Source organism: Myxine glutinosa, chromosome 4 (genome assembly GCF_964187855.1).
Source record: "Myxine glutinosa chromosome 4, kmMyxGlut1.1, whole genome shotgun sequence".
In the NCBI taxonomy this organism is placed as follows: Eukaryota; Metazoa; Chordata; class Myxini; order Myxiniformes; family Myxinidae; genus Myxine; species Myxine glutinosa.
This window is the reverse complement of record NC_136264.1, coordinates 114,858,096-114,873,598: the sequence shown is the minus strand read 5'-3', so window position 1 is coordinate 114,873,598 and position 15,503 is coordinate 114,858,096. Positions and strand designations below refer to the sequence as shown.

General features: G+C 48.0%; 1 protein-coding gene across 50 annotated transcripts in view; it reads left to right on the top strand.

The window, feature by feature from the left end:
* Positions 1-15,280, top strand: part of LOC137425109 (inter alpha-trypsin inhibitor, heavy chain 4) — a 332,019-nt gene extending 316,739 nt beyond the window's left edge. For all 50 annotated transcript variants that reach the window (XM_068113193.2, XM_068113169.2, XM_068113208.2 and 47 more), the window contains 3 exons: positions 6,703-6,798; positions 6,926-7,252; positions 14,991-15,280. In XM_068113193.2, the coding sequence (XP_067969294.2) occupies positions 6,703-6,798; positions 6,926-7,252; positions 14,991-15,157 (590 nt within the window). In that variant the 3' untranslated portion in view covers positions 15,158-15,280. The remainder of the gene's footprint in view (positions 1-6,702; positions 6,799-6,925; positions 7,253-14,990) is intronic.
* The last annotated feature ends 223 nt before the right edge of the window (positions 15,281-15,503 follow it).

The following is a 15,503-nucleotide window of genomic DNA, read 5'->3' as shown; positions in this document are numbered from 1 at the left end:
AGTTCAAGCACAGGGCCATTCTGGAAGAAACATTGCTTCCATTTGTTCGTGCAGCCTTTCGAGGAAACTTTGTCTTCCAAGATGACAATGCACGGCCTCATCATGCTCGCATGATCCAACACTTTCTTGCTGACCGTGGTGTAGAGCATATGGAGTGGCCTGCCATGTCCACGGATATGAATCCGATAGAGAACTTGTGGGCAGAATTAACGTGTCAAATCGACAACTTGGACCAGCAGCCGACCTCTGTTCGTGAATTGCAGCAGGCTATTGTCACTGCATGGCAAGCGATTCCTGTCCAAACCTTGGCAAATCTCGTGAACAGCATGCATCAACGTGTACGTGCTCTCCTGAATGCTCGTGGGGGTTACACGAAGTACTGAACTGTAATTTTACTGTCCGTAATCCCAGTCGTAATTTAACTTTTGTTTTTGTTAAAAAAAAAATTGGCTAATGTGCAAAATCAAGAGATACTTCTGGAAAACGTACAGAAGTTTAACACAGTACTGTCCATGAATTGAGTTCGATATCAGTTTACCTCACTTTCAAGGATCAATTTATTTGCTTTGAAATGTCAAATGTGGTTTTTGTTTCTTTTAAAGGTCACATTAACAAAATCTAGAATAATTTCAACATAATTCCAATGAACTTTTGGTTCTAAGACATCTTGAAAAGTAAGTTCACCCCCACAAAAAATATATTCCATATTAAATGCCAAGTCTGTATATTGTTTTGGCAGTTGTGTCAGCCAATCGGCACTGCCACACTGAATCGTATCAAGGGCCTAATCACACCTTTTCCTCGATCAATTTGGTTCGTCCGAGGTCGATCGAGCAACAGACGTATTCTTCTTCGCACGTAGCCACTCAAAATGGCGACTTGAGAGTTGTTCGTCTGGCCTGATAGCGGAGGGGGTTTGTCTCAAACGCTATCTTTCCCGCCAAATCTGTCATTTATAGTAATTATAAACTCAATTTTATTGACCGTGGTGACTCAATAAACTCAAAGCAGACCCAGTTCACTCACGTGTGTTTGGGACAAGGGAGAGGGGGGGCAGGGAACATGCAAACATTTTATATTCAAAATTGCAAAAAACGCACCATGGGTTTTGTACGGATATAATATAAACCTTAATGAACAAAATAAACCTTAATGGACCCACAGGAGAAAGATCAAAAGAAGCGATATGACAGAAAAATACCGGTTACGGCCCACTAGGGTGCCATAAAGTTCTATCCAGAGCCAACGGCTCCACAGCTCAGCAACGGGGGCCCAATGCACACCTGCACAAGATGTGGAAAATAAACCAAACTAGCTGGTCCCTCTGCTCTGCCACACCGATTCACTCGATGGGATCAACTCCCACCGGACCATGACATGACCTCTTCCGGACTCGGGCAACTGGTGGACTGGGAATATCTCTCAGAATCTGGTGACACCTCTCTCAAACTCTGGCAACCAGACTGAGAACTGGGAATGAGTTGGGAACAGCCATTGTGCATGTGTGGGCCTTTTATAGGCTTGTAGGCTTGACGCCCTCTCAGACGCCCCACCTTGTGACGTCTCCCCACATCGATTGGTAGTTTGGCTGTAACTCAGGGCAAACTCCTGCCCCTGAGCCTCTCAACTCTTTTCAAATGTTTGAGGCTCACTGGTTCCCAATAAAGGACATACAAGACAGATTACAAAGGAAAGAACATTAAAAAGGGTTTCAAGGGAAAAGCAGTGCTAGGCACATACATTAGGGAGGGAAGATGACAGCTTTCTAGCCAAATAGACAGATAATCCTTCATCACAATTAAATTAGCTCACCCGTGTGCTAATACATACACTAAGGGAATAACTATTTCTAAACTATACAATCTTAACCCCTGGAACTACTTTCAGCAACAACATATTACAGACTTGGCATTTAATATGGAATATTTTTTTGTGGGGGTGAACTTACTTTTCAAGATGTCTTAGAACCAAAAGTTCATTGGAATTATGTTGAAATTATTCTTGATTTTGTTAATGTGACCTTTAAAAGAAACAAAAACCACATTTGACATTTCGAAACAAATAAATTTATCCTTGAAAGTGATGTAAACTGATATCGAACTCAATTCATGGACAGTACTGTGTTAAACCTCTGTACGTTTTCCAGAAGTATCTCTTTATTTTGCACATTAGCCAAAATTTTTTTTAACAAAAACAAAAGTTAAATTACGATTGGGATTACGGACAGTAAAATTACAGTTCAGTACTTAGTGTAACCCCCACGAGCATTCAGAAGAGCACGTACACGTTGAGGCATGCTGTTCACGAGATTTGCCAAGGTTTGGACAGGAATCGCTTGCCATGCAGTGACAATAGCCTGATGCAATTCACGCACAGAGGTCGGCTACTGGTCCAAGTGGTCGATTTGACGCGTTAATTCTGCCCACAAGTTCTCAATCGGATTTATATCCGGGGACATGGCAGGCCACTCCATATGCTCTACACCACGGTCAGCAAGAAAGTGTTGGATCATGCGAGCACGATGAGGCCGTGCATTGTCATCTTGGAAGACAAAGTTTCCTCGAAAGGCTGCACAAGCAAATGGAAGCAATGTTTCTTCCAGAATGGCCCTGTACTTGAACTGGTTCAGGTTTCCATTCCGAACAACCAGGTCAGTCTTGCCCCCTGCATGAAAAGCAGCCCAAAAGGTCACCCCACCACCTCCAGCTTGGACTCTTGGCACTATACAATCTTTGTTGTAGGCTTCATGCACTTGACTGTGCACTCGGACGCGGCCATCTTGACGATAGACCAGAAATCTAGACTCATCACTGAAGATCACGTGATTCCAGTGTCCTGGCTGCCATTGACGGTGCTCTCTGGCCCACTGCAATCGGCGCTGGCGGTGTTGTCTGGTCAGGCGTGGCTTTCTCAGGGGACACCTGGCACGATAGCCTGCTTGAACCAGTCGTTGGTTGACTAGCCTTCTGGATACAGGCACATTTGTCAGTTGCTGCCACTCAGCCCTAAGCCGATTAGCTGACTTGGTACGGCCATTGCAGACTAACCGGTGCAGGTGGCGATCATCCCTCCTTGTGGTTCTGCGGGGACGTCCTGGCCTCGGTATTGGAGTTTTTTTTTGTTTTTTTTTGTATACTGAATCAAGGCTCGTGAAAGAGCTAACATTTACTTCACAAACAAATCGACCAGACAAACAAAATACACAAAAAGAGGGAGCGGAAGACAAGATGGGGAGAAAAGGGGAAGCACACAAACACAACAACCGAGAGCAGGGAGATGTGTGGAAGGGAGAGGGCCCGGGGGGAGGAGGCATGGGAAGGGGGGGGGGGGAGGGAGAAGTATAAAGCACAAGGCCACCAAGGACTTCCAGGACAGAAGTTGGTATTTCAAAAGGGGAATTGGGGTGAAATTAGCGGGGGTAGAAAAGATCAAGGTTTTGGATGGGGGAAGATAAGAGATGGTTGTGAACAGCTGTTTTAAAGACTTGGAGGGTGGAGTGGGATTGAAGAGAGTGAGGGAGTTTGTTCCAGAGGCGGGAGAAAAGAGGAATGAAGGAGTGAAGGTGAGCAGAGAGTCTTGATTTTGGCAGTTTAACCAAAAGAGGGTTGCAGGCAGATCTTGTGCGACCTGTAGGAATATTTGCGGGACAGAGCCCAGAGAGAGCTGGGGGGGCAAGGCCAGAGAGGAGTCGGTAGAAGACGGAAAGACCACCAACCTGCCTGCGGCGAGTGAGTGAGAGGCCCTTGGAGTTAGCTTCATCGCGGGAGATTCCAATGATTCTGAATGCTTTGGTTTCAACAGCGCGAAGGCGAGCTAGGTGTGAGGCAGGAGCACCAGCCCAGAGGGGGGAGCAGTATTCCATTGAGCTGCGGATGAAAGCCTTGTATGTGGTGAGGAGCTCAGGTGTGCCAAGGAAGGACTTCGCACGACGGAGGATGCCCAGTCGGCGACTGGCTTTGGAGGCCAGATTTGAAATGTGGTTTTTCCAGGAAAGATCATGGCAGATAGTGAGACCCAAAAGCTTGAGTGACAGAACTTCTTGGAGAGGATTATTCAGAAAGTGGATGGGAGGGTTGTCCAGTCGGTCTTTTCGGAGAGACATCGTAAGAGTGTGAGATTTGTCAGGATTGAAAGACATGTTCCACTTGTTTGCCCAGTCTGTGATTTTGTCAAGGTCTGCAGAGAGTGAGGAGGCTGCAGACTGCCGATCTGAGGGATGAAGAATGGAGCGACAGAGAGTAGAGTCGTCAGCAAAGAGATAGAGAGGATTTTCAAGAGAGTCAGAGAGATCATTGATGAAGACCAGAAAAAGCACAGGGCCCAGAACACTGCCTTGGGGAACTCCAGCCTGAACAGGAAGAGGAGATGAGAGAAACCCATTCAGGGCCACACGTTGACTACGACTAGAGAGGAAGTCCGCCAGCCATGCGTGGAGATTTCCATGGATACCAAAAGAGGAGAGTTTGGTGAGCAGAGCGGGGTGCCAGACTGTATCGAAGGCACGTGATATGTCAAGGGAGACTGCTCTAATTTCCTGTTTGGCATTGAGGACCTCCATCCATTGTTGAGAAAGCAGAAGCAGCATGTCCAGAGTGGAGTGTCCAGGTCTGAAACCAAATTGATGATCAGAGATCAAGCCATTGGAGAAGAGGAAAGATTTCATATCATACAGACACACCCCTCTGAGCACACCCGTCTGACACTCTGAAAGGAGTAGGCACACCCCTCTGAGCATTTTGTTTCAGGATCTTTGACACCTGACCTTGAGTGATGCCATACTGCCGAGCAATAGCACGGTTTCATGCCGTAATTTCGTAAAGCCACCACTCCATGACAAACAGCATTGTCGAGTTGACGGACCATCTCCAGAGGAAGCGGCAATAACCTTTGGAGACTTGTAGCAGTTGTTTTCCACTAATACAGAACGCAACAACCCTTGTATACCCGACTGTGAAGCCAATCATCAAATGCACTTGTCCGTACATTTTGCCACGCCACCTGTGATATAATCCTGTTGTTGACTTCTTGCTGCGACAGACAATCAGTGACATGGTTCTTTTAACAAATAAATCACCAAAGTGCAAAAGAAACTCACCAGATTGATATACCCGTCAAGAAAAAAATTTTTTTTCCATATTAAATGCCAAGTCTGTATGTGTGCAAAAGGTGGCAGGATATTTGACACCCCCAACGCCAAGGATGGATAGGGTATTTTTATCCTTCTGAGGTTAATAAGATGAGATGAAATATTATTTAGATGACTTGCTCTTGTTGCGAAACAAATTCCTTGATGAAATGCATGTTTTTTAATCTTGCAAACTGATCAAATGTTTTAATTGTTGAAATGCTGCAACGACGTGTCTTCCCCAATCCATTTTTGGCTTCAATGCCAAGGCTGATGCTGACCTAATCAGGTTTTCAAGGGGCGGTCAAAAGGTTATATGAATAATTATTGGACTATTGGGTTTTTCATTCGTTAAAAAAAAAAAGCTTCAGGAACCAACAAACACCAGAACGGCGCTTGGTAGAGCACATTCCTCCACCAAGCTAAACATATTACGTTTTGTATCCCACTGATAGGCAGGATCCGGACTTGAACCAAAATCGAATTGGCTTGTTCTTGTAACCAAACCAACTCATCCGCCAGGTGTTGTTGTAATCCATCCACAACTTTTTGAAATACCATGCTGTATATTGTATCTATTTGGCCCCATCTCTCAATGGTGAATAATCACTGCAATTAAGAAAAAAATTCTCGTATCCAGATCTTCACCAAAATTGAATCAATTCTTCCTTGTCACACACCCAACATGTCCACCAAGATTCATCCAAATCCGTCCACAACTTTTTAAGATATCATACTTTCAAGACAGACAGACAAATAGACAAATAGACACGGGTGAAAACAAACATAACGTACACCACCTCACCGGCGGAAGTTGTGATGCATTCCTATTACTGTTCTTTCTTATCTTTTTTATGTTGAAGGCTCCAGTCAGACTATACAGTCCTCATTGAGGCCAGGCCTTAAATAAAAGAGCTGCATAAAGATAAATAAAAGAGAGAGAATGTAAAGGTGAGGAGTGAAAATGAGTAAGAAAAGTGTATGATGTTTGTTTGTAAGAGAGAGAGATTAAAGCTGGGCCCGTAACTGCAGTTTGAGTGAGGCAGAAAGTAAGACCAACAATCCTGACACGGAGTGTGTAACATGGTTCCGGGCACCACTTTAACGCTCCTAAGTCCAAACGGTAGTACTACCCTGAGTGGTTGTCCAACCGAATGGGTGTTTTGTAGGAGACACCATCTCCTTACTGGATGGCTGTTGGCTCCCGAAGGGAGCTCATCCACCCTTCAACAAGTATTGTTTTTAGTCCTGCAGGGTGGCACAGTCACCCTCCCACTGGCGAAGCCAGTGAGGGTGGTCCGTTTAGTCACCGACTGCCCGACAATGCGGCAGGTATCACTGGGTTACATGTTACCAGTGGCAGTCAAGAGACTGACCTGACCTGAAAACGAGATAAAATAATCCACGTCATGCCAATCAGAATTGACTAAGATGGAGTTTAATCTGATTGGTGTGCCTCCGACTATTGTCATGTCAGTGCCTTATTAATAGAACATTCGGAAGTCCCTACATTATTATGACCAGGTACAAAAAAGAGTATTTACATGAAGTTGCTCATTTTATTCCTTCTCTCCTAGAAAAGTTTTCAGCTGTTGTTCACATTCCTCCAATCTGCATCACATTAGAGGGTGAAGATAAAGCCTGGTTGACTCTACTCCACGATGAATCGGAAGGTACATTATAAGCTATTATAAAGGAATGGAACCCAACGACAACACGGCTAACAAATACATTTGTGATTGTCAAGTTGTTCTGAAAGCAACATTTGCATAAATAAATGTGTGCATTCCAATTTTAAAGGGGTGAAGCTGATGGTCAACCTCAACAAGCTCAAGGATGAAGAGCCTGTCATCTCAATGGTGTACGTGATGACAACAAAACCGAAGATGCAGGCCCTGAGAATCAATGGTGACTTATCGGTGTGGCTGAACGAGACGAGAGTAATTGGACATTTCTCCAAGTTTGGACCCATCGTGGTTAATGTTTTACCGAATGAGGTAAAAATGTACATCGGTAAAAACATCACGTTGCGCATTACCAAGAAGACAGGTCCTCAAGGACAACCAGACCTCTCCGTCTTCCTGGATGACGTCAATGGATTTTCAACACAAACTACGGGCCTTTTTGGTGGGTTCACTTTGCTTCTTATCGTACAGTAATGCACACAGTGTTCAGACATAAGTAGGCCTACTTGAACAATGGAAATACAACTTATATGTCTCTGAATACTTTGAGATAGTTGAACCTCAGATAAACCTTTTGATTCGCCGTGTTGTAGCCCATAAAATGAGATTTTTAGCTTCCCATTGAGTTCAGGGGAGCTTATGCGATGGCGCGTCGTCCGTCTGTCAGTCCGTCCTTCCGTAAACACTTGAAACTTCTTCTCTGAAACCGCTGATGCGACCAAATTTGGCACAAGTTATATTTGTTATGTTGTGACTAAAGTTTATTCACGGCATTAAAAAAAATCTGGGTCTAAGGGGATCTACCGGGGGTCAAAGTGGGTCCAGGTTTGACCCCCCCAAAATAGGTATTTGCTTTCTTCACAGAAACTACACATGCAATTCTGATGAAACTTGACCACAACCTTAATCACCCGTGTTGTACCAAAGTTTGTTCCTGGCATTTAAAAAATTGGGGTCTTAGGTGGCCTATGGGGGGGCTTGCCCCCCAAAATAGGCATTTCCTATTTTTCTCAGGCACAACCTTCATCATCCGTGATGTACCAATGTTTGTTCAAGGCATTGGAAAAATTGATGTCTGACGAGGTACCCAAAATAGCGTGGATATTGCGAGGAGGAAGGTTGCCCCCAAAATAGTTATTTTATTGTTTGTTTGCTTAAAGTTTTATGATTATGTAAGTATGATTCTACATGCTGCCGTGTCTTGTAGAACCATTGAAATTGATTTAAAATACTTTTAGTCGGTGCAGTATACTGTTTATGCTACCAGGTGAGTGCCAGGGGTATTGCCCCTATGTTTTTTTCTTATGACAGGATGGTGCAGAGGTGGCGCACTTATCTCAATTTGTTTTGAGAGGTTTGATTCCCGAGCCAGCTATAAACTGTCACACTGGTGTTTCACAGGCAGGGTGAGGCCTCTGTGTGTGCCATCCCTCGGGTGGTTGTTAAATTGAGCACCCCGTCTGCTCGTATTGATGGACGTTAAAGATCACCTAAAATCGTTCTTGAAGAATAGGGGCGTTATCGCCAGACCTTGAATAAATCACAAAATAATGAGCAGCACAGCAGCAATCCCAACAACGATGAAAAACAGGAGCTGTGTGTCGTACACAAAATGATGATGATACTTGTTGTGAAAAACCAGTCGGGTCCACAACTTTAGTCCATCTGGTGGTTTAATTCCATTAAGACCATGACATCATTCTGTAATACAGGAAATGCAATAGGAATAAGGTTTGGCATCACATGGGTCCATCCATAACATTCAATGCAAGCAAGCTTAATATTCTATGCAGGCGTACTGTTAGCGAGTCCACTAGATGTAACATGTCACAGGAGAAGTCCCCCTGAGCACCGACCGCAGCGGGTCTTATAGCCGCGCCCCTAGCGGTGTCAGCGAGCAACGATCATCACCTGGGTTCAGCATTAGTACGAATACGATTTCACGACATTCTCCCCACCGTTAGAATTATACTGCAGAGCGGCGAGAATCGAGCGAGCGTCAGCATTAACAGGGTGAGGAACATGGTATCAGTCGACCCAACCGTACCGGTCCGGGCGGCGAATTTCTCTGCCAGCACGCCTCCGAAATTCCCCGGGTACGGCATCACGTATCCCAGAGACCCGGCGTCGGAGGAGCTACCGGAGTCAGGTGACGAAGGGGGTACCGCCAAGCCTTCGGGCATGGGTAGATGCGGCGAGGGGAGGGTCGGCAGACTTTCAGCGACGGGAGCGTTGGAAGAGTCCATAGTCTCATAGATTGGTTCGATCGGTTCGTCCGATTCCCTACAAGGGTCGGCGATCCCACATGGGGCAAGATGACGTACGGAGACAGTGGTCTCACGTCCATCAGCCGTCATCACACGAGCATGCTCAGGATTAGCCTGGAGTATCTGCACTTTGTCCACTAAGGGGTCGTACTTGCTCGTGCGAACCGCCCGTTTGAGGTAGGCCGGCCCGGGCTCAGCGAGCCAACTGGGTAAAGACCGTATACACCCCGTGCTCCTGGGGTGGTGGAAAAGTCGCTCATGGGGAGTCTGGTTGGTGGCCGTACACAGTAGAGCCCTGATCGAGTTCAACGCCGCAGGTAGTGACCAAGCCCATTTATCGAGGCCCCGGCCGAGGGTCCGGAGGTTGAGCATGACGGCCCTCCATATAATCCCGTTCAAGCGTTCGATCTGCCCATTTGCCTGGGGTCTGTACGGCGTGGTGTAACTAGAAGCGATGTTATTTTGGAGCAGATAGCCTCGCACCTCCTGAGACAAGAAGACCGCACCCCTGTCGGTATGCACATAGGCCGGGTACCCGAACATAGAGAACAAGTTCTGTAAGCATCGCATTACCGTGGCAGCAGTCATGTCCACGCACGTATAAGCGAAGGGGAATCGCGAGTACTCATCGACGATAGTGAGCAGATAGCGAGAGTTACTCGATACCGGCAATGGGCCCTTGAAATCCATCGCCAAGCGTTCCCACGGCCTCGTAGCCCTAACCAGAGTCCCCATGGGTGGGTTATAGAAACGCGGTTTGATTTCCGCGCATATAGCGCAGTCGCGACAGATACGGCGGATATCGTCAATCGAGTATGGTAGATTGCCACGCCGCACAAAATGAGCGAAACGCGTTACCCCCGGATGCCCCGCAGTGGCATGCAGCACGCGTAGGCCCTCCAAAGTGGCGATACCCACACACGTAGCCGGTCTCGATAAGGCGTCGGCGGCCTGGTTATCCTTCCCCGGGCGGTATTTGATAGTGTAGCAGAAGTCGGCAAGCTCTATACGCCAGCGAGTGATTTTCTCATTCTTAATGCGCTGGGCGTGTAATGTGTCGTACATGAACGCAACACTTTGCTGGTCCGTGATGATTTGGAAACATCGCCCGAGTAAGTACGGGCGCCATCGCCGAATAGACTCGACGATCGCATACGCTTCCTTTTCGACAGACGAATGTCTCCGCTCAGCGGAGGTAAGAGTCCATGAAAAGAAAGCCACCGGACGCCCTCCTTGGGAGAGGGTCGCCGCGATGGCCTGATCCGAGGCATCACTTTCGAGGACGAAAGATCCGCTCTCGTCGATCGTCACCACAGTGGCACTGGCGATGTCGGCCTTAAGGCCTCCAAAGGCCGCCAATGCGGCCGGACGCAGAGGGAATGTGTCGCAGGCCACAAGGGGGCGAAGTTTCGCAGAGAACTTTTGGACCCATTTGGAGTAACTAGGGCATGCCCGTACTATATATATATCTAAAATTATATCCCCCCCCCCCCTCTATTTACATGAAATGGTTTGGTCCAAAGCGAACGGCTTGCGAGTACGGTGACAATCCCCCCCCTCTATTTACATGCAATGGTTTGGTCCAAAGCGAACGGCTTGCGGAGTTTGGTAAAGAAATCGCCATAGCTCGGTAACTACTTGTCCGATTAATATGAAACCTTGAAAAGGCACATCCTCGGGTCCCCAGCAATATACCTGGCAAGTTTCAAGTATATCGGACCCGTGGTTGTCGAGAAACAGCGGTCACAGACAAACACACAGACACACAGACACACAGAGATTACTGGAATTATAGATAGATGGGCAAATAGCCCGAGGGCGCGCTTCAGGGACGCCCGATCGCAGGGAGGGGCCATGTCGAGCAAAGGTCGCAGACGCTCCTTATCCGGAGCGACAGAGCCATGGGTCACGGTGTACCCCAGAAGATCTATCTTGCGTAGAGAGTATTGACACTTATCCTCGTTCATGGTTAAGTGATACCTCTGCGCGACCTCGAATAAGCGCTTCAGATTAGCATCATGGTGCCCTTGGTCATACCCACAAACCGTAAGATTGTCTAAGTAGACGAAAACATCGGTTAAGTTCTCCCTCGCAATGAGGTCATCCATGGCCCTCTGGAAACAGGAGAACCCGTTCGTTACCCCAAAAGGCAATCGAGTAAACTGGTACAACCGTTGCCCCGACTCAAATGCGGTATAGATACGATCTGCCCTAGAGATGGGGATCTGATGGTATGCACTACGGAGATCGAGAGTGCTGTAGACCGAGTACTGGGCCACCTGTCGCACCAGCGCGTCCATCCCCGGAAGGGGGTAGGCATCCAGCTGTGTAAAGCGGTTAATCGTTTGGGAATAGTCGATTACCATGCGTCTGCGGTGTGCATCGCTTCGCACCTCCAAGACCTGGGCTCGCCACGGCGACCGGCTAGGTTCTATGATACCGTCTTTCAAGAGCTGAGCCGTTTCATCCACAATGAATTGCATGTCTGCTCGAGAGTAGCGCCGTGATTTTACCGCGACAGGGGTACAGTCGGAGGTTAGATTGGGGAACAGCGAAAGCGGCTGGATTTCCATTTTCGCTAGGGCACACACAGCAAGCGCGTCAGCCCCCACAACAAGCGTGTCAGGCCCACCAAACTCCATTTCCAGACGTCCATGTCGCTGAAGAAAATCGTGTCCTAACAGAATATCAGCACATAAAGCAGGTAAGACCATAAGGTGTACATCTGCGAAAACCCGTCCCTTTATCACGAGTTTCAATCGGCATTCCCCCTTCGTGCTGAGTCGAAGTCCCTGGGAAGCCATGAAGATCCGTCTCGTAGACCTCAAGACCTGCCAACCATGCCTGTGCACTAGTCGCTGGTCGATAAAACTATCCGTAGACCCTGTATCCACCAAGGCCCGCACACAATGGCCCTCGACCATGAGGGGAATAAGGGCTTGAGCCAGGCCGGACGAGCCTGCTGGGAGTGGGACCGAACCTCCCGAGTGGCTCGGCCGAGCCTCGCGGGCGGATCCTATGCCAGCGGCAGTTTTCCGGGCGTCAGAGGGTGCCCGTGGAGTCTCGTATAAGTTGCCAGGGTGTGTTCCCATGCAATCTGCAGTTTTGCGGTCGTTGCCGGAGTATTCGTTGTCCATGGGGAATCCGTTAAAGCCATCAGAGAGCTTTCCCATGCATTCCGGTGTTTTGCGATTCAAAATCTCCGTTTGATGTGTATGGGCCTCCGTAGTATTCGAAATCGCCGTTTGACGATTTTGACGGGTATAGGCCTCCGTAGTATTCGAAATCGCCGTTTGACGATTTTGACGGGTATAGGCCTCCGTAGTATTCGAAATCGCCGTTTGACGGGTGAGGGCCACCGTAGTTGGTACCGAAATCGTGTCGCCGCCAGTGGACGCTGTATGCTCTTGAGAGACACGACGAGAACGTACCGCTGGGGCTTGGCGAGGCTCCAAAGCCCCTCGCGTGGCCCGGAGTCTGGTCAAGGACGCATGTGCCGTGCCCGATTGAGGATGAGACTGTTGTGGCTGTTCGGTGACTCTCGCCAAGGTCGATTGAGCGACCAGGGGCCCGCGAAGAGGGGCCCTGTCCTTCAAAGCCAGGTAAGGCGCCGTGTTCCGAGCTCGGCTCGTAGGCTCCGCAATGAGCCCATTCAAGGTCGCGCGCGGCCGCGAGCTGCGTGCGGTTTTCCGGCACACTTTTGCGTAGTGCCCCTTTTGCGAGCACAAATGGCATATGGCGTCCCGAGCCGGACACATGGCCCGGGGATGACGTTGTCCCCCACAGAAATAGCAGGTGGCTCCGCGTAAGGCCTTGGGTCTGGCCGTTGCGGCAGCCATCAGGACCGGATCCTCCTCCGGAGCATCCTGGAGTTCCGCGAGCAGTTCCGCTCCCTCGGCGGTAGCACTCTCGGCCGTGTGGAGCGAGGTTCCCGCCAAGAGGCGCGTGCGATCATAGACGTTCGACTGCAACCGCGCTTCAGTGTGTACCTTTCCTTGCTCGAGTGCCGCAGCGAAGGTCAGGTCGGTCTTCTCCAGGAGTTTGAGCCTTAGGTCCTGAGAGGAGACCCCAGCGACATAGGCGTCTAGGAGAAGGTCATCCTGAGCCTGCTCGTGAGTCCATGGCTCCCGGGTGCTGTCTAGCAAGAGTTGCCGGAGCTCCTGGGCATAGTGATCCATCGGCTCGTTGGGTTGCTGGCGTCGCGTTAGTAGCAAGTGCCGAGCATACACCGGGCTCTTTTCCTTTATGTACAATCGTTTGAGCTCCGCAATCGCGAGGTTGTACGTCGCACATTGTGCGATGCTATTGTACACCTTGTAGTCGATTTTTGAGTGCAGCGTTGCTAGCTTCGCGACAGCCGTCGGCTCGGTCTCAGGCTCAGCGAAATGGTTCTCCAACGTTTTCAGCCAGTGCTTCAGTTGCAGTCCACCATCCGAGGCTTGCGGGTCGGCGCAGAATGGTGTGACCACCAGCGTCTTGTTGCCCGCCATGTCGGTAGATCGTTAATGGAATTAAGTGTTGTGAAAAACCAGTCGGGTCCACAACTTGAGTCCATCTGGTGGTTTAATTCCATTAAGACCATGACATCATTCTGTAATACAGGAAATGCAATAGGAATAAGGTTTGGCATCACATGGGTCCATCCATAACATTCAATGCAAGCAAGCTTAATATTCTATGCAGGTGTACCGTTAGCGAGTCCACTAGATGTAACATGTCACAGGAGAAGTCCCCCTGAGCACCGACCGCAGCGGGTCTTATAGCCGCGCCCCTAGCGGTGTCAGCGAGCAACGATCATCACCTGGGTTCAGCATTAGTACGAATACGATTTCACTACAATACTCGTAAACAGTTGGGCAGGAAAGGATAACACAAGAAACCGGCTACCTTTAAAATCCAATTTGGGATGGCAAGTAGCACCATAAACATCAAGGGAAGAAACAGGATGGGAAGGGCCCACAAGGATGATCACAAGTAGGTCTGAAAAAAAAGGGTGACCAATCACACATAGCCAGGCTGTTTAATGCATTGTTGTAATATCTCTACCTGTCTCTATCTCTAAGCTTGGTTTTGCCTTAACGGTTAAGGTAGTTGGCTTAAGATCTTAGGGTCCTCAGTATGAGCCCCTATTGTGCCATTATTAATGACGCTAGATGGATGGGTTGACTCAGCCTATCATCCTTCCAAGATGGGCAAATTGAGTGCAAGCTTATTGGGAAGAATGAACCTTTCGAGTATCCTATGTCGGAGTGGCGACCCGTCCAGGATTGTGCCCCAGCGTAAAGGAAAAACTACCTCGGCAGATCTACGCAGCTGAAGATGTGAAGAGAGTGCTTCTCTCTGTCTCTGTCTTTCTCTGCTATGCTTGACAAGGAATCAGTTACACAGTCTTTTTACCATTTTATAATGCCAGTGAGGTTACTGCCAGCATTGTTGGATTGGGCCTTGGGCATAGAGTCCTTCTGAGGGATGACACACACACTCTGATGTCTCACCCATCAGTGAGAAATACCAAGATGACAGTTTATTGCTGGGCCGATATTCAAAACCAGGCTAGACAGCTCAAAGGCAAGTGTGCATACCTCGAAGCTATCCCACAGGCCGCTGGAAATTGAATGCTAAATTATCTAAGAGCTATATTCATTATTCCAATGACTTTCACTGCTCTGTCGTAATTAGTTCAATAATTCAGTAGAGACGCATTATAAAGGTCTTTACCAAAACAGCTTCACTTGATATTGCCAGTTGACAGGTACCTGAGGCAACGTCTGTGAAGCAGTACAATGCCACTTTGCCAGCACATAATCACATAATGCAGATATTACTGACAAAATGCATGGGGGTAGATTGACAAACAACTTTACCTAAAATGGCTTGTACAGTTTCTCAAATCCAATTTACATTGTGCCACAGAGAGCCTGCTGCATGGACCGCTGACTATGGCCACTCAGTTCGCTGGAGAGTACGTGACGCTGAACTTTAAATCCAAGAGTGTGACGCTTCAGAAATCGAATGTGCCGCATCCCGGTACACAGCCCATCTCATGTTACCACCTACCTGCACAGTCCTTAACACAGTAAAGCAAAGCTTGGCCATGCAGAGCCTGCAAAAATCACAGCAAACAGCTGCACAAGAAAAGATTTTTAATGGGTTCTGTAGTTGTTGCAAATGATACCATGAATTAAAAAAATGTAACAATGAAAGCTTTTGACTTGATAATATGAACTACCTTAAAACGAACTTCGACAAAGGAAACCAGTCTTGCACCTTTAAAATCTACCCATATGTTGCTACACCGAACTGGATAAGGCTGTACAGAACAACCACCTTAACTTTGAAGGTCAATGTCCGAACCTAACAGATCATGCATACAAGCAAGCGTAAACAACTGCATAAACACAAAGTGAACAAATACAAAACTGCATC